At 41.0% G+C, this 17,787-nt stretch overlaps 1 protein-coding gene across 6 annotated transcripts; it reads right to left on the bottom strand.

The window, feature by feature from the left end:
- Positions 1–32: 32 nt before the first annotated feature.
- On the bottom strand, positions 33–16,595 carry iars2 (isoleucyl-tRNA synthetase 2, mitochondrial). 6 transcript variants are annotated; one of them, XM_084381783.1, is made up of 25 exons: positions 16,202–16,578; positions 15,654–15,776; positions 15,297–15,450; positions 15,058–15,206; positions 14,783–14,832; positions 14,563–14,672; positions 14,367–14,454; positions 13,748–13,863; positions 13,440–13,609; positions 13,086–13,176; positions 12,785–12,936; positions 12,491–12,651; positions 12,209–12,311; positions 11,194–11,287; positions 8,711–8,791; positions 8,096–8,204; positions 6,152–6,254; positions 5,786–5,908; positions 5,559–5,690; positions 5,363–5,469; positions 5,076–5,221; positions 4,760–4,950; positions 3,351–3,495; positions 2,154–2,343; positions 782–871 (listed from the first exon to the last, which is right to left on the bottom strand). In XM_084381783.1, the coding sequence occupies exons 1-24, from the start codon at positions 16,466–16,468 to the stop codon at positions 2,177–2,179; spliced, it is 3,132 nt and encodes a 1,043-aa protein (XP_084237909.1). In that variant the 5' UTR covers positions 16,469–16,578; the 3' UTR covers positions 782–871; positions 2,154–2,176. The 6 variants fall into 6 exon arrangements, with proteins under 6 accessions (XP_084237910.1, XP_084237912.1, XP_084237909.1 ...); XM_084381784.1 differs by lacking the exon at positions 2,154–2,343 and having other exon boundaries at positions 33–871; XM_084381788.1 differs by lacking the exon at positions 782–871 and having other exon boundaries at positions 1,546–2,343; positions 16,202–16,595.
- Positions 16,596–17,787: the final 1,192 nt, after the last annotated feature.

The following is a 17,787-nucleotide window of genomic DNA, read 5'->3' as shown; positions in this document are numbered from 1 at the left end:
AAATGTTACATTCTGCTGAAACACATAACATGTTCAGAGATAAAACTCAATTTATTTATAATTTACAGATACTTTTATATACCTTCAATTATTTAATTTTACAAGGAAAAGAATTTATTACACAAAGGTAGGCATTTACAAGAACTTACCCACACCCAATATATAAAAGGTTTCTCTCAACTGTTGTCACACAGTGACACTCAATGGTAGTGAATTCCTTTTCAGTGCATTTACACATTTAACAAACATAAGCTCCATTTATTGGCATCCCTTCTAGACTGAAGATCAAATCAATATCTTCAGTTCCCAACTCTTAATACAGTAAACGATCCTGATCATGCTATATGAGACCAAATGTCAGTAGCACACTGATGCCACAGCCATCTAACCACAACCACCTTGGACATTTTGGTTTTAGAGTTCAAAAAGGCTGTTCAAGGAAAGTACGAGTGCATTATAGTGAAGTGTGAAGCATATTGAGAAATAGTTTGCTTTTCTACTATTAGGTCATTACAATGCCAGTCCTGTGCCGGGCTGCAGGTCTTTGCTGTGAGAGAAAACTGCAGTGATCTAGAGTCAGTTTTAAATCTCTCAGCAAACAGATAGAAGAATTGTAAAACCTGCTTAATATTTCGGCCCTCCAAAGCAACTTCATGGGAAGCAGGGAAACACAACAGCCGAGGTGATGTTTGCTGGTCGTCAGGGTGATACAATATCTAGGCCCTTCACTGAGCCTGTGAAACGACGGTCTGGCAGCGCGGGCACAGGCAGTCTGCTGACTGTGCAGTGTAGCGGCGGCACCGCGGGCACCGGGCAGCAGCAGTGGGTACCACTGCTATACTGTAGGCACTGTCTTCACGGATAACACCACCTGACAGGATAGATACACACATATTATTCACGTTTTATTTCTCAATGATATAGACCTTTTTCACTGCAGACATTTTTGATTTGCCCAAGCAGGATAAGCACAAGGGCCTGTATCATGAAGCAATTTCAACCAAGTCTGGCTCTCATTGGGATTTCTAGCTTCACTGAGGCCAACACTGGTGATTGTGGATAACTGGAGCAGCTAATCACCTGGCTCAGTTAACACTGGGTTTATTAATTGTGTGAAAGATATGAAAGAGGAGAGAAGTTGTATAAAGGTCGAGTGTTTAGGCTTTGGTGGCATCTAATGGTGTATTTGCAGACTGCAGCAAACTGCAGCAAACTGAACATCCCTCACCTCACTTGCCCCTACAGTGGCCGTGAAAAATGTGAAAAATATGAAAAATGTGAAAGGCCCTCTCTAGAGCCAGTGTCTGGTTTTTCAGATCTGGGCTACTTTGGAAATATGGTGGTGCATGGAAGACTCCATGGAAGTGGACCTTCTTCCGCTGTAGATATAAAAAGCTCTTGGTATAAAGCAGAGATGCTCAAAAGTAGCAAGTCCAAGTCAAGTCTCAAGTCTCTTATGGTTGTAATGAGCATTCAATCATCTGCTGCATGTCATCCTCTCTGCTAAGAACACTGTATAGTTATATCTAAGGAATTCAAAGCATGTACTGTATTATCATCACTCCTTTATCTTTTAGCATAGAGTATTGTCAGCACTGATTAGTTGTTTGGTATATGATCACTTTAAACAGGCTATTGCAATCCAATATGAAAAAAAAAAAAATCACACACAATGAAAGCTTTCCTTTAAAATTAAGTCCATAAACTGGTGATATTAAAACATGAACAGTTTTGTTCAAAAAGAGATATCTATCATTTGTGAAAATTGGCACCTTTCTTTGTGTGACAAAAATGATTCTTTGCATGAATTTAAACCTCGTGCTGAAATATCATTGGAGTTGTCTTAGGTCATTTTCTTACAGAACAGAACATTTTTGTGGATACAAATGTCTGTGTTGTTTAACAGTAAACATCAGCTGACTTTTATTTCTGAAAGAAGTGTTTGTGTTTGGCATAAACCCATCACAACCATGGGTTTGCTTGCCATCAGTTCTAGGTTTACATGCATGACATTTTTCAGCGTTTAACTTAGTGAAGAAAAATTCTGAACTCAAAGTAAACTGACCTCTTGCATGCTGTTGATGCTGTGCTAAACATGTCTGCTAACCGCCCAAAGGCGCTGAGGTTAACTTTCACATGACCAAGTGACTGACCTATCCAGGTGTGTTTCAGGTGCCTAAAAAAAGTTTGATGTGGTTGGGGCGCCCATTAGCTCAGTTGGTAGAGCGGGCATCCCATGTACGGAGGCTTTGTCCTCGCTGCAGTGGCCCTCGGTTCGAGTCCGACCTGAGGCCCTTTGCTGCATGTCACCCTCTCTCATCCTGTTTCCTGTCATCTCTGAAGCTGTCCTATCAATAAAGCCATATAAAAGGCCAAAAAATTAATGTAAAAAACAAAAAAAGTTTGATGTGGTCAATGTATATGGTTATTCCGCAAACGTTGCATTTGGGGAGTCTTTTGTTTGCACCTTGTGTGTAGTTACTATGGGCAAAGCTTATGACAAACGGGAGAGCAGCAGCAGTTGTTGTGCTCATCGCCGTAGTGTTGTTGCCATCTGTGGCTGCATGCATGAGGGAATGACGTTCAGCTTCACAGTGTCGATGTCACAAACTCAAGTCCCCATCTCTGGTATAAAAGGTACTGTATAATTAAAACATAACTCTAACTATTATGTTCCTTCTCTGCCAATAGATCCCCCTATATCCCAGGCACTGGAGCTGTAATCACAAGCAACATCAGAACAATGAGTGGAGTGCTTGATGTGACATTTAATGTAATGGTGATATTGTGAGATAATTCGGCTATTGTAGTAGCAAAATAAGTCATATTCATGAGGAGATAAACAGTATATACACAATATAATCGCACAATTAATATATAATACAAAGCTGTTGAAACAGTAGGAATACTATCTGATTATTTACATAAAGGCTTTACATAAATGTAGGAATTATTTAATAAGCCTTTTTAAATAAGGTTGTCATTTTTAACAGTTAAAAAAAGTAACATTTTGCTGCTTTTTTATGTTGGGATAAAGAAACTTATGAATATAATTTAATATTATGAACACTTGAAACTGTTTGAGTAAATGTCTTCATTCTCCCATTAGCTAGTTAGCTGTGCAGCTAGCTGTCTTACAAGAAAAGGATGGGTCTTTAAAATAAAGCCAATGGCCAAATGGCTTTACATTCTGTTAATAATTTAAGTTAATTTTTGAATATCAAACAAAAGTATTTGGTTAAATCGGGCCCTTTAACAGGTGGAAACGTGTTGTGAGAAGGGTCTAGTATGACATCATGGTTTGCTTACATTTGAATCATTATATCATTAGCTTAGCATTGCATGCTCACCCTCCAGATTGATGAGGAAGGTCCCATGGCTGAGCTGGGCATCTGGGGGCAGGTCCCGTGGTAGCTTACTGGTCAGGTTGACTCGTGCTACCATCATCAGCTCAGCCAGCTGTGAGGAGGTGGAAGTGGGCTCCTCTTGGAGAGACTGTGGAGAGAAGTGGAGGAGGGTGTGAGCTTGTATTTGTACTGTTCTGTTAAATAGACTGACAATATTAAAAAAAACATTAACATTATACAAAATTGGTAAGTTGAATCAATACTTAATTCATGGGTCATGCATATTTTAGATTTTGTACTTATTATCTTATAATTAAACGATAGATAATATTGTAAACATATGTAGTTACATTACCTGTGCAAAATATGTTACACCTTTAAAGGATAAGTACCGTTTTTTACAACCTGGACCTTATTTCTGGCAAAACATATGGTCATTTACTCACCCAGATAACTTGTCATTCGGCGTCGTTCGGACGAAATTAGATCCAGTGTAGTGGCGATATATCCATATAATGGGAGTAACGGGGCATCGACACACAGCCTCTATATAACACATTATCTGCCACGAAACTAGTTCATTTCATCAATATTTTGTTACGATATGCTAGCGCTATTAGCCTCTGAGTCCGGGCTCGTCTATTGTCAACATCCGGGGTCTGTAGGCTGATCTACTACCTCTGACCTGGATGATGTCATCTCTGAGCTGCGCGCGCACCCGCGACAGCGCGCCTTGTTTACCTGTAGCTGCTGCTGCTAGTTTGACCCCGGATGTTGATAACGGACGAGCCCGGACTCAGAGGCTAATAGCGCTAGCATATCGTAAAAAAATATTGATGAAATTAACTAGTTTCGTGGCAGATAATGCGTTATATAGAGGCTGTGTGTCGCTGCCCTGTCTCTCCCATTATATGGATATATCGCCGCTACACTGGATCTAATTTCGTCCGAACGACGCCGAATGACACCAAAGTTATCTGGGTGAGTAAATGACCATATGTTTTGCCAGAAATAAGGTCCAGGTTGTAAAAAACGGTACTTATCCTTTAATAAAGTGATACAGTAAAAGCCTGGGATTTTATCAATGTAGTGTTATGTTGGAAAATAACACATCATAGGTGACATTTGCTACCCACGTAGTTGTACATTTCATATTCTATCAAATATCGTACATATTATTCTATTACTCTGATGATGTGATGTCCTGAAGCCATGCTATACCCATTTCTATTTTTGTTTCAAAAAGGAGTTAAACAACTAGAACACAGTCACTATACTTAAATTTGTCCATTTAAAGGCATGGTCCATTTCTTCAGCATTTGTACATATGAAGTATTATCTTGTGTCTCCTGTGGACTGTATTGCATGTATTTCACCCATGTATAGTGGCTTGTTGACAATGTTTGATTTACCTCCATGAGTTCAAACAGCAAACCAGGTTCAATGGCAACAGTGAGGTCAAACTGAGCTGGATTTTTGCCTGGAATGGAAGACAGGAAGGAGTCCCTGATGGCACATGCCCCTTCCACTGCCTCCTCCAATCCTGGTCGCCGCCACACAGAACTGCTTTTGATCCAGCCGCTCTTGAATAACGTCCCCTCTTCTAAAGAAACAATTACAGTTTAAGAACACTCAAAATAGAAAGTAGCAAATCTCATGAGAAACTCCTTCACAGTCATAAGGAGTAACCCTAAATCTGTTTGTCAACACAACCAGACAGGCACGCACTGTCATGTCCTGGTGCAAGTAGATAGACTTCTTCAGCTAGATGTGGCAGGATGGGAGCTATGGATCTGGTCACTCCATCCAGAATTTCCTCTAAAACTGTCTGACATGATCTTCTGCCCAGTGAGTCCTCTGGATCACTGTACAACCTGAGAGAAAGATGCAGAAAGAAAGAAACAGATAAAGGGAGAGACAAAGGAGGACGTGCAAGTATAATAGCTACTTACCGCCAGTAAGTAGTTTAATATAGTTTAAAGTTTTGTGGTATTCACATTGTCGCAAGCCTTTACCTGTCTTTGATTATGCTAAAGTAGAAGCTGGAGAGGTCTCTGGTGATGAAGGCTTGGAGGACACGGATGACCCTGCCAGCATCAAACTCACTGTAGGCGTCTGTCACCTGTAAAGACACACATACACACACTTAGTTGGTTTTCACATTTACCCTTGTTTCAGTCAGCTGCTGGCTGTTCGGACACATAAACACACCTTGATACTGTACTCGCGCAGCAGGTGCAACATGTACTGATCGATGTAGTGCATCTCTCTGGGGTCCACAGCCTGCACATGAGGGTCGAAGCCCTGCAGGTTGCCGAGCAGGAATTTCAGAGTGTTCCTCAACTGGGAAAGAAATATGGAAAGAGTGTGAAAGCAGTGAGTATTGTTCATAAAAAAGATTACTGGTCACTTGTATCATGTCCTGACTGCACTGGTACCTTGCTGATGTTGTCTCTGGCGGCGTTGAGAGCAGTGGGTCCAATCTGAACCTCAGAGAAGACGTTTGACTCTGCCACCCACCAACGCAGCACATCTGCCCCGTAGGCTGGCATACTGGGGTCCTGAAAAAATATAAATAACAATACCATTTTAACTTTAAAATGTTAGAAGGTCAGGTCACCCAAATAACTAAAAACTTACCACTTCAAACTAAAAAGATCTCTATATGCTAGGGATACACCACTAGGTATAAAAAAGGAAAAAAACAGAAGTTAAACTTCCCCCAAAAATCTGTAAAAGACTACTTCAAATCACAAGAGTCCAACAGTTTAATGGGGATTTTTCACTATCTCTCCTGACCTCACCTTCCCTCCATTGATGACTGCATCAGGATCCACAACGTTGCCCAGAGACTTGGACATCTTCTCTCCTTTCTCACTGACAGCAAAGCCATGGACCACCAGAGACCTACACACACACAAACACACAACATCAGTGTCTCATATCCGCAAAATCAAGATAAAAAATTTATGGGGCATATAAATGTCAGATGCCATAATTAAAGATGCCATTAAGTGGCATTCTTGAAATTTCAGAATGAAAGCCTCAGGTAGCTTACTAAAGTTTAGAAACAAGTGGCCATATACTATGAGGCAAGGGCTGTGTCCAAATTCAGGGGCTGCAGCCCACGAAGTGCGCATTTGAAGGCCAATTACGTCACAACACTGCGCGAAGGCTGTCCAAATTCAGAGGCTCCTTCAAATGCAGCCCACAAATGCAGCCTGGCCTTCCCTCTTTTCGGAGGACGCACCGCTACTATCCTTCGCGGCCTCACATATCCCAAGATTCTTTGCGCACCCCTGCTCAGTCCCGAAACAGAAGAGGAAGAGAAAATGGCGACATCAAGTGGCGCAGACATGACATTCACATTTAAGTAATGGGTTTATACTCGGTTTTTAGTCATTTGAACATCCAACGCCAGATATGTTAAACTTCAAAACCTCCAAATTTCAACTTTCAGTTAAAATATGTGACGCCGGTGATGCTGTGGTAAATATAGTTGTTATTCACCAATGGGTTAATGTTTATTTTGTAATGTTAATGATTCAATTTAGATTTGACACATTTTGTCGTTAATTTTTGTACACACACAAATAAATGTACACGTTTGATAGATTTGAACCAAAACAGACTTTAATGCATCTCTTCATTCACAATCGTGACGTAAGGGTAAGGGGCGGGAACATCTGGTGAGGCAACCAGGAAATACCCCGAAGGCTAGACCGTCCCATTTAACAACGCTGGACGAGGCTTTCAAAGACCTGTCCGAAGGACCCGGCCCTCGTGGACCGCAAAGGCTAGGTCATTGAAGGCTGGAAAGCCCCTGAATTTGGACCCAGCCAAGGGGAGTCTAATTTGAAGGACACCATCAAGTTGCACTATGGGAAATGTAGGATCAAGTGATTTTAGAGCTCATACTGGAGACCAAAAGTCAAAATATCTGAACCTCTGTTGCTTCACTGTTGACCATTCTTTGTTAAATCGGTTTTCCATGTAGGGCTGCAACTAAAGATTATTTTCATTGTCAATTGATCCGTTGATTATTTTCTTGATTCATCGATTAGTTGTCATAAATAGTAGTTTATATAGTTGTCTACAAATTATCAGAAAAAAAATGATTGATGAATAATCGATAAATTGTTGCAAACTAACAAACTTGTGGGTGATAATTATCACCATCATTTCGCCAATGATGACCCATTTCAAGCTTGTTTTAAGCTTATGAAAGCAATATTCATCAGATGTTTTTTTCATTCAAACACCATTTATTAATTTTAGATAATGTATCCAAGAAATTGCAAGCTTTTGTGTTGCAATTAAGGTTGCACAATATGGTAAAAAAAAAAAAAAAATATTGAGATTATGTTGACAGATGTTACGACTGTTATACAGTATAATCCACTGATTCTCGACTAGTGGGAATGATACATTTTTCATCAAATTTCCATTTTCACTGAAAAAATATAATTTAAATCATGATGATGTGACATTTGCCTGGGTCTGTGCCAAACATACATGCTTTCTTACATCTGGAGAACAAGATTTATAGGTCAGGACATCTCTGCAGCACTACCGTACTTCTTTATAATGCTGTTTGTCACACACATTTTACCTATATCATAAAGCTGCAGCTTCTGTATACTGGATATTGCACTTGACGATATTGCGATGATATTTTTGATTAATTATTAGTCATTTACAGTAAATCAGACCTAGTGTAGACTATAACGAGTGGATGGGATACTCACTTGTAAGGTGCCTTGTTCCTGACAGCTACGCTGGTGAGCAGCGAGGACTGAAACCAGCCTCCAATCTGGTCCTTCCCTTCCACATATACATCTGCCCTGGAGTCTGACTCTGGAGGGGTGAAGGAAGGCAGGTTGCAGAAAAAAAGGGGGGTGAAATATGTGACTTGTAGTCATGCACAAACAAAAGGTTAACAGAATGGTTAGTGCATGACCCAGGTAACAGAAGTGTCTGGAAAAGAGAAGAAAGACCAGGCAGTGTTAGCTGTAAAATTGCAACAACTACAATTAAACGTGACAATTGTCTTGTCCATACAGGCTACAAATCAAGATGGCTACAAGTTTCAATGTAAGTGGCTTTCTAGCAGACAGATGTTGTAGCCATGGAAAACAAACAGCAGAGAAGTTTTGGCCAATTGGCAAAATGTCACAGTGTTTTCCCAAGTCAGGTGCTCTGTGTGTATACTGCATGCATAAGGGAGAGGGGAGAGGTTGAGATTCATGCTATCCCGAAGAGTTCCACACAAAAAGCCTTAGAAATAAAGACAGAAAGGGCCAAAGACACATTAGAAGAAAAAGGCTGCTGGGTTGGCCGTAGTAGGTGGATGATCAATAAACCTGTGACCAGAGGTTTGCGGAGTGGAGCAGGGAGCCAGCTGAGACGGGACTCAGGCTCCTCAGTGTCTCCCTCTATCTCCTCTGGAAATGACAAATGGTAACAGTGAACAGGTCCACTTTAACAGGTCATTAGGTCTTGTGTTCTGATACACAAGTTATTAGTTATTTGGTCCACGTGACTTGTTTTACAACAAGCAGAGTTTGCAGCCATGCCAGCTGCTCTTTGAGACTGTTCTTTAAACTAAATGCTAATGTTAGTACATCAAGAAGCTCACAGTGGTACACTTTGCTCCTTAGCACTTGAGGGATCAGTCCACCCATAAATGAAAATCCAGTCATTATCTCCTCACCCCCATGCTGATGGGAAGTTTGGTGAGGTTTGTAGTCCACAAAACAATTCTGGAGCTTCAGAGCAAAACAGCATTGCGGCATTCTCCTAAACAACTGAAGTAGATGGGGGAAAAAAATAATACAAATCTAAGTCTCCAGAAGCCCAGAGATCCCAAATTAAGTTGAGAAGTTATCTATACCTTTTTAAAAACAAAATCTTCACTGTAACTGCTAAGCTTAACGCGTCAGTGTCCACCCCGTCTGAAGTGGGTGCACAAGCTCAACAGTGCGTTGAGGGTGTAAATATTGTCTTTTCAAATCAATTTGGGATCTCTGGGTTTCCTGAGACTTGGATTATGCCTGATGAGCTGTATGGAGCCATTTCATGTTTTTTTTCTGTTGTTTTTTACATTTTAAAACAAATCCCCATTTACTTTAGTTGTTTAGGAGAATGCTGCACATCACCCCACTCTCCATCAGCATGGGGTGATTAGATAATGACTGACATTTCATTTTTGGGTGAATTGTTCCTTTAACACAAAATACAGATGAGGCTGATGGGAAGTTTTTCAATCAGAGCAGTGGTGCAGGAATGTTTTCCCTTGGAGGGCTAAAACTGAAACTTAATGGTGTACCATGGGCCAAAGCAAACACTTATTGTTAAGATGCAAAATGGTACTAGGATCTCCCTTAAGTTCCCTTAAATGAATGACCTTCTGTGTTCTTAAATGATACATTCTAATTATTAGATTCTAAAAAAAATAAAAAAATATTAGAGTTTCTCATACTACATATTTAAAGCACAAAAAATAAAACAGCATCAACAGTGATTTATATTAGAATCAATTAAAAAATGATTCCCAAGAAACAACTGGTACACCAGACATCTTGGCCAGAGAGCCTCACTTTGGACAGCCCTGCGCTAAAGGAAAAGTCAGAGGATCATCAAAGTTATTACAATTCATGCACAGGTGGAGAAGAATGTTCGTACAAATTTTCATGGCAAACTATCCAATACTTGTTGAGATATTTCACCCCCCAAAATTTGTCAGGAAGCTAGGAAGACAGTAACAAGTAAGTAGGATTGGTCCTGAGGGTGTTAATGTACAACATTTTAGATTAGCCATCTACTGGTAATAGCTGTTTAGAAATATCCATCTAGATCAAGGTGTGGCTAAAAAAAATTAAAATGCACTTGTGTCTACTAACAGAATACTAACAGCTAATACTACTAACAGCTGCTGTACTTTTAATAAAAGTCATCAATGAGATTAGTAAAACACATTGTTCTTCTTCAATTGAAACTTTATCCCACACTGGCACTTTGCTAGGTACGCATGATATATTGTTCCAACTACATCATGCATACAAAGTAGGTGAAGTAGCTAATTTTTAGAAAATATTTCTCGTGTCAGCAATTGGACAAAAAACAGCAACACAGATTCCAATGATCAGAAAAAGGTTGAATATCGGATCGAATAATCGGTCGATCCCTAGGTAAGAAAGCTCTATCTGGCAGCCTTTACTGATTTCACTCATTTTATTGTCTGCAGTTCTACTAATGCTGAGTTGCAGACACATGGTATGCCAAGACTGCACTGCCTTCTAATCCAGGTTTGTGCGGCCTTCTAACGGCTTGTGCTGACGATACACTTTGCAAAGCAACTTAATTAGACTACGTAAGACAAGCGTAAGTAGATTTCTCTACAATAAACCTAATGAAAGGAGAACTGATTAAAGGCATCATGAAGGCTAATAGTAATTGAAATTAGATGGAGAATTAACTGCTGCTACTCTGAAAACAACCCTGATGAGTATAAATAGAGACAGAGAAGGTTAAAAGGAGCAACACTACCACATCCATGTACAATATCAATGCTAATTGAAGTAGTCACTTTTTGTAGATTAAGAAAACTGGGTAAGAAACCATATCATTTTTGCAGAGGAAGTATGTAACAGGCATCACAGCTGTTTTCAACAATCACATCTCTGCTGAGCAGGATTGACCATTATTAACATAAGGATGCAATACTTTTATTAGTGTTAGGGCTCATCACAATTTCACAGATGCTCATTCTCACAAAATTAACTAAATCAATCTGTACTTATTATAATCTGCAGAACAGGACAGACTAAGGAAATATCAGATGTACCTTCTAGTACAGCAGCCCATGATGCTCCGCTGTCAAACCAGATGTCAAGAACATCTTCTCCACGAACATAGTCAGTCACTGGACCTGCTTCACTCTGATAGAGACACACACAGGTAAATGGTTGTGAGCAAAGGGTGATTAATTAGTTGGTCAACAGAAAACAGATGACAACTAATGACAATTTTGATGATCATGTTTAAGCTCCCCAATCAATTTTTAGCCACTAGAATAACAATAACTCAGACTGTACCAACTCCTAACAAACATATCTGTCTTTCTCTGCTAAACAATCCTTTATTTCACCTGCTTAAACTGTGTCTGCCATTATCTGTCTGCTGGGCAGGTAGTGTATACTTGGTTTATGAGAGGTGTTAAGCAAAACAATAAGCTACAAGAGGCTGAAGATGGGAGTTTGTCTTTTCACATTACACATAGTCATTCAATTTGTTCTTAATACGAAACATGTTGATTAATGCAATATGAAACAGTTTCATTAAACATCTTTTTGAAGTAAGTATTTGTTGGTTAGTGTCTACTCCTGCCAAGCTGTAAAAACCTCTGAAATAGCGTTAATAACTAGAATGGCACTTAGTAGAATGCACACCTCCACCAAGGCCCAAGAGTCGCCTTTATTCACATGAAATATAACTCACTCATAGATAGCCACATAAATATTCCTGATTTTTTTCATCAAGAACCATGTTTTATTTCCTGAGTAATTGAATGAAATTTTTTTTAAAACACAGCATCTCAAGATGTTAAAGACAATGAGAAAAATGTCCTAGGTCTACCCCTTTATCCACATCTCCACCAAAAGTTAATGGGGTCTATTCTGAGACCCATCCTCCATACAAGTTTGGTGGGAATCCATTCAGTAGTTTTTGTGTAATCCTGCTGACAATCCAACCAACAAACAAACAAACGGACACGGGTGACAACATAACCTCCTTGGCGGGGCTAATTTTAATACTCATCATATTAGAGAGAAGAATTACACTACCCACAGTATTCTCACCTTCTTAAGCACCTCTGCTGGCAGCAAAGTCTCAATGGGAAGCTCCCACCAACAGTCACTGCCCTTTTCTTTGAACAGCTTTCCTATATGGGACACTGAGTATCTGTAGAGGCCAGAGACATAGAGAAAGTTTCATATATATCATATTTGTGTGTGTCTGTGTTTGAGTATGAAAGAAAGTGTCTGTAATATCTCTAAAAATGTGACCGTGCATGTAGTTTTAGTGTTTATCCAAGCAAGTGTATGAGCATGTTTTCGCATATGTGGTGTGTATCAGCTTACTTGTTGATGAGAGCCTCTCCAGTCTCTCTGTGATAGAAGACAGGGATCGGGACGCCCCAACTTCGCTGTCTGGAGATGCACCAATAGGTCCGTCTGTCCAGCATGGCCAGCAGGCTGCCCCGCGCCGACTCTGGCAAAATACGCACTTTCTGCAGTGCCTCCTGGACAAACACACACACCAAAGGCATTTTTTTTCTCTTGGAAACAAACTGCAAATGTGAAGTTAGTCCCCTCCTTGAAACATAGAACACATTTCTTCCTCTCTGACCATAAGCTTCTGTTTTCCAGCTTTACCTTGGCCTTGTCTTTTAGTGACGCCGTGTTGATGAACCACTGTTTGCTGGGCCTGATGACGACAGGCTGCTTTGTCCTCCAATCATACGGGTAACTGTGGACACACTGCTCCTCCTTCACCAGAGCCCCACACTCCTGCAGCATGGAAATCACTAACACATGCGGAAGGGGATTCCACAAACAGGAAATAGGAAAACAGAAGTTAGAGACAAAGATATGAAAAATAACATGACCACTTACAGTGCACATAATAACATGGTCTCAGATAGTTTATTGTTAATTTCACATAGTTTAGCTGTACCTTTGTCCGTCCCTTTTGTCATCACAGACAGATTCTGCAGCTCAGGGCCGGCTAATTCAGTGAACTTGCCATCTGCATCCACCATACACTCCTTTGGTAGAAAAAAAACACCACACAGAGTTACATAGATGTTTAATCATATCATGTCAGCCATGTTTTGCTTTTTACTTGATAAATAACAATTGATCAATTATCCGAAATTACCATGTATAGCTTTTCTGTTGGGTAATCATTTCAGCACTGAATTTTATGGACATTGAGCTTTATGGAACTACTAAAAACACATCATCTCACATGGTATGACCAGCTTTTCTTGATTCCTGAAAGGTTGTTTTCTTTAAAACTACAACCTACCACAGACAGTTTAAACTGTGAAGCCACACTGTAATCATCCATGCCGTGAGCTGGTGCTGTGTGGACCAATCCTGTTCCTTTTGCCATAGTCACATGATTCGCCGGCAACAGTGGCACTTCCTTGTCAGGAATTGTGGGATGTTTGCAAATCCCACCCTCAAGCTCGGAGCCTTGGAAGAAAAGTACAGGGATCATTAGCACAAAACACACCCTAAAGACAGCTCTGTGTGTGTGTGTGTGTGTGTGTGTGTGTGTGTGTGTGTGTGTGTGTGTGTGTGTGCGTGCGTGCATGCGTGCCCGTGCATTACCTGTGAAGGTGCCCACACTCTCCAGCTCTGTGCCCAGCAGTGCAGCCATGCTGGCTGTGCGCTCACTGGCCACTAAAAGCAGCTGAGAGTTGTCGGCCCTCTTCACCACAGAGTACCTGCCACCACAAAACAAGACACGTGCTGAAGCCTTTCAAAAATAACACTACACAGTTCATATGGTACCACATCACTATTCAAGACAAAGACATGATCTTGTCAGTCAAATAAGAATAAGACATTTTACAGCGAACGCCCCAAACCAGATATCTATAAACCTTTAGTATTTATATCTTTTCAAACAAGGTGCTACAACAGCATTTAAACTCCAATACTGCATTACCACATTACCACATTGATTTTCTGATAATAAAATAACCATAAACAAAGAAGGCCACTGACAAGAAGAATTTAAGCCTGAACTGGCTTAGCCAGTTCTATCTTATTATTCTGTAGTCTCAGTATCATTATTCTCATTATCATTCCCCAGGTGAGCCGAGTCTGACAAGTACACCTGAACTCGACAAAAACAGGTGAAGATGAAAAAAACACAGCTGAAGTAGATGAAAGTTGACTCATGTCTGACCACATTCTCATGTAATTTCATGATGCAGATACTTACTGGGCATTGGGCATGTAGCAGACGGCCTGGTTTGCAGGAATGGTCCAAGGCTGGGTGGTCCACACCAACACAGAGACATTTTCAAGATCTGTTGAGGTACACAAACCATACACACAAGTCAAGAGATTCCCCAACCGATCAAAAGTGACATTTTTAATAAAGCTCTGAGTTACAGGTATGTGTGTGTCTGTATTACCTGCTTCTACGGCTATCTTAGGCGGCAGTGTGATCAGGGCGAATGTGGCATAGATGGCTCTGCTTACATGCTCGGAGTTGTACTCCAACTCTGCCTCTGCTAGGGCCGTTCTAAACAGGCACGGAGAGAGGATTTAAGCATAGAGCAGTAAAATTCCTAGTGTATAAATATAGAATTTAAAAAAAAATATGCCTCCATGCTAAGCATATTATCTCAGCACCGTGATGAAGGAGACCAGAAGACTGGCTTGTAGTCCTGGTAGATTAGCCCCTGAAGAACAACAAAGTGGAATAAAAAATATTAAACTGTCTAAAGAAAAAAGAAAAATATCAAACTGTACAGCCACTGAGAGATAAAGATTTAGCTTCAATCACATTCACGTGCTTAGGACATTGCTTCCTGTTGGTTTTACATACTTAGAACAACTACCAATGTTACTATTTAGGTTAATAGTTAATGGCCTCTTCAGTCTTGGCAGGACACATCATTGCCCACCTTGTTGTGCATCTCCTGGAAAACTTTCAGCTGAGCTGCCTCATAGGCCCCATCATACGTGTAGTAGCACTGGTCCCAGTCAGCCATCACCCCCCAGCGCTGGAAAGCAGCCTTCTGACGAGCTATGGCCTGCTCAGCAAACGCCCGCGCTGGATGGGGCAAAAAGAACACATTACAGCATCTTTAAATTTAATAGACCTAATGTTCATTCAGCCTTCTGTTTGTCAGTCTGTCTCTACCTTTATGTCTAATCTGCAGCGGGTCAAGGCCGCTGGTCGCCAACTCCCCCAGAGCTTTCAGCTCGATGGGCAGGCCATGGCAGTCCCACCCCGGGATGTAGTGGACCTGTCGCCCCCTCAGCATCTCAAAACGGTTACGGATGTCTTTAAGGATCTGGATGAAACAAGATAACACTTTTAATGATCATCTTGGCAGTGTTTGAGCTGTCACTGCTACCAGAAAGCTGATAACTTTTACAACAGTAACTAAATCATACTGGTAGCAGTCAAATAATACCTCAGTGCTTAGTATTTGTTACAACAAACCATAACAGTAAGGAATAACTGAACATTACAAGCACACCATTTGCTGATCACCTTATTGAGTGCATGTCCTACATGTGGGTCCCCATTGGCATAAGGTGGTCCATCATGAAGACAGAACTCCTTCTTGGCCTTCCTCTCTCTCTGCCAGGAGTACAAATCTGCAAATCCACATTTCTGCATATGTGGAGAGTATTAGTATTAATGATATGACAAAAACAAAGCATCGTTAACACAGAGTTGTCTGCAGTGCTTAACCATCAGCATTCAGTAGACAGTTAGATTTGTGTTGCGCAAAGCTAAGTATGCACACACAGACGAACCTAGAGACCATATGTCAGTATGTGTCGCCAAACCTAAGTCAAGGCTTATTTTTAGTCTGTATAATTCAGTCTAGTCTGTTTATCACACAATGAAGGGGGAAATCGAAAAGAACTGCCTCTCGGCGCACCTAATGCAAGCCGAATAGAAGAAAAAATCCTAAATAAATGTAGAAGACTTTAGGTTATGTTCTACAATATGTGTCCACCTGTCAACGAGAGAAAAATGTAGGCTACTTGACATTATTTTGAGTGGAAAGTCGTCAGCTTCTATCGTCGTACCTTCTGTATCTCGAGCTCACGGTCCAGCAGCTTCTGTCCGGTTAGCTTCATTGGGAATTCAGTCCGTGGAAGGAGCACTGTGTCTCGGTACTGTGCCTGAGCAGAGCCTGTCTCTGCGGGCTGAGCGCTGCCTTCTCCTGACCTCACATCATGACAGCGGCTTGAGCTGGAGGAAAGAGCACGGTGCAGGAGGTCGCCTCCCCTGAGTGACCCCCGTCCCCAACTCGCGAACGTCTGGCTTACTGCCGAAACCCGACACAGCAGCATGGAGAGGAGAGGTAGCTCTGTGGTCAAGCGAAACCACAAAAACGGACAACTGCTGTTGTTTCTGAGTTGTGACGGAGATTCCGCCTGTTTCCAATGTTGTATTCCCCCGGAAGAAATTGTAGAGAGGACAACTACGGAAACCCAATCGAGTCTAAAGCGACGGCAGTCGCTTTTTTTTTTTATTCCTGTAAGGGTGTACAAGCGTTCACTGGAGGACGCTATTTACCCATCTTCGAGGGAGACAATGTAGCCTGCTCAGGTGGCATAGTGACTGGACTGTTTTATTTTGAAGCTATCGCCGATGTTGTGTTTCTATTTTTATTATTGTCTTTAGACTGGTCGAGTTTACGTCTGTCTTGTGTATTTATAATAATGAGTGGTGTTCACTGTCCTTTAGTGGTCACAGCAGGAAACTCCATATTCAATGAGTCATGATGCCATTAATACAGATTAATATTTTCAAGTAGCAGTACTACACGTATTCATCTAAATAATACTAATGTTGATAGCATCTACATACATAATATACAAATGGGGGTGGAGGGTGTTTTTTTTTTTAAACAAATATTGTCATTGTTATAAATATCCTGTGATTTAGTTGCTAATGTTGTTAATGCTGTTGCTTTCCAGTCTTGACAGTCTGCTCATGAACAGCAGCCTTTATAATGTACATTTTTTATGGACGTTTATTCTTTTAAGATATCTTGTGATTATGCTGTTTAATGGCAACCGCGACGCCCTAATGTCAGAGCTTCACAGTAGCACGAGAACGCACCACCAAGCATCAGTGACCGTTCCGTATTCTACCCTTGAGTTTAGGCAAACTATTAGCCTGTAATAGTCTGTCATCATGACGGGCTGGACAGTTGAATGCCCATACGCACGATTCATACAAACTTCATATTCAAAGAGCGAAGTAAATAACTTGACATGGTAAATTAGAGTCATTCACGTGTGCTTTACCTACTCTATTATTTCCGATGGCACCCGAATGCAGCAGTCTCTTGCTACATCAGATGGTTTTGAGTGGCTGATTATGTCACCGGGGTATAAAACGCACGCCTGCCTCTCCAATTTCAGTCACCTATTCACTAACCGTTGGGCCTGAGCGGAGCAGCGAGCCTTTGTCCACGCAATACCAAGATGAATAAGATGTGTCTAGCTCACCTTGCAGTTTTCCTGCTGGCTCTCCATCTCGTCTCATCACAGGTTAGTTTTGTCCCTCATTTTGGTGTTTGTCTTTAATTTCAGGTGTATGTTAACCTTAATTTGTAGGAGTTGTCCGTTTTAGTCTTGAGAAAGCGGACAAACTGAAGTTA

The sequence above is a fragment of the Pagrus pagrus genome (assembly GCF_965226575.1).
Source record: "Pagrus pagrus genome assembly, chromosome: 18".
Lineage (NCBI taxonomy): Eukaryota > Metazoa > Chordata > Actinopteri > Spariformes > Sparidae > Pagrus > Pagrus pagrus.
Note: the sequence above shows the minus strand (reverse complement) of the source record. Positions and strands in the feature narration are given on the sequence as shown.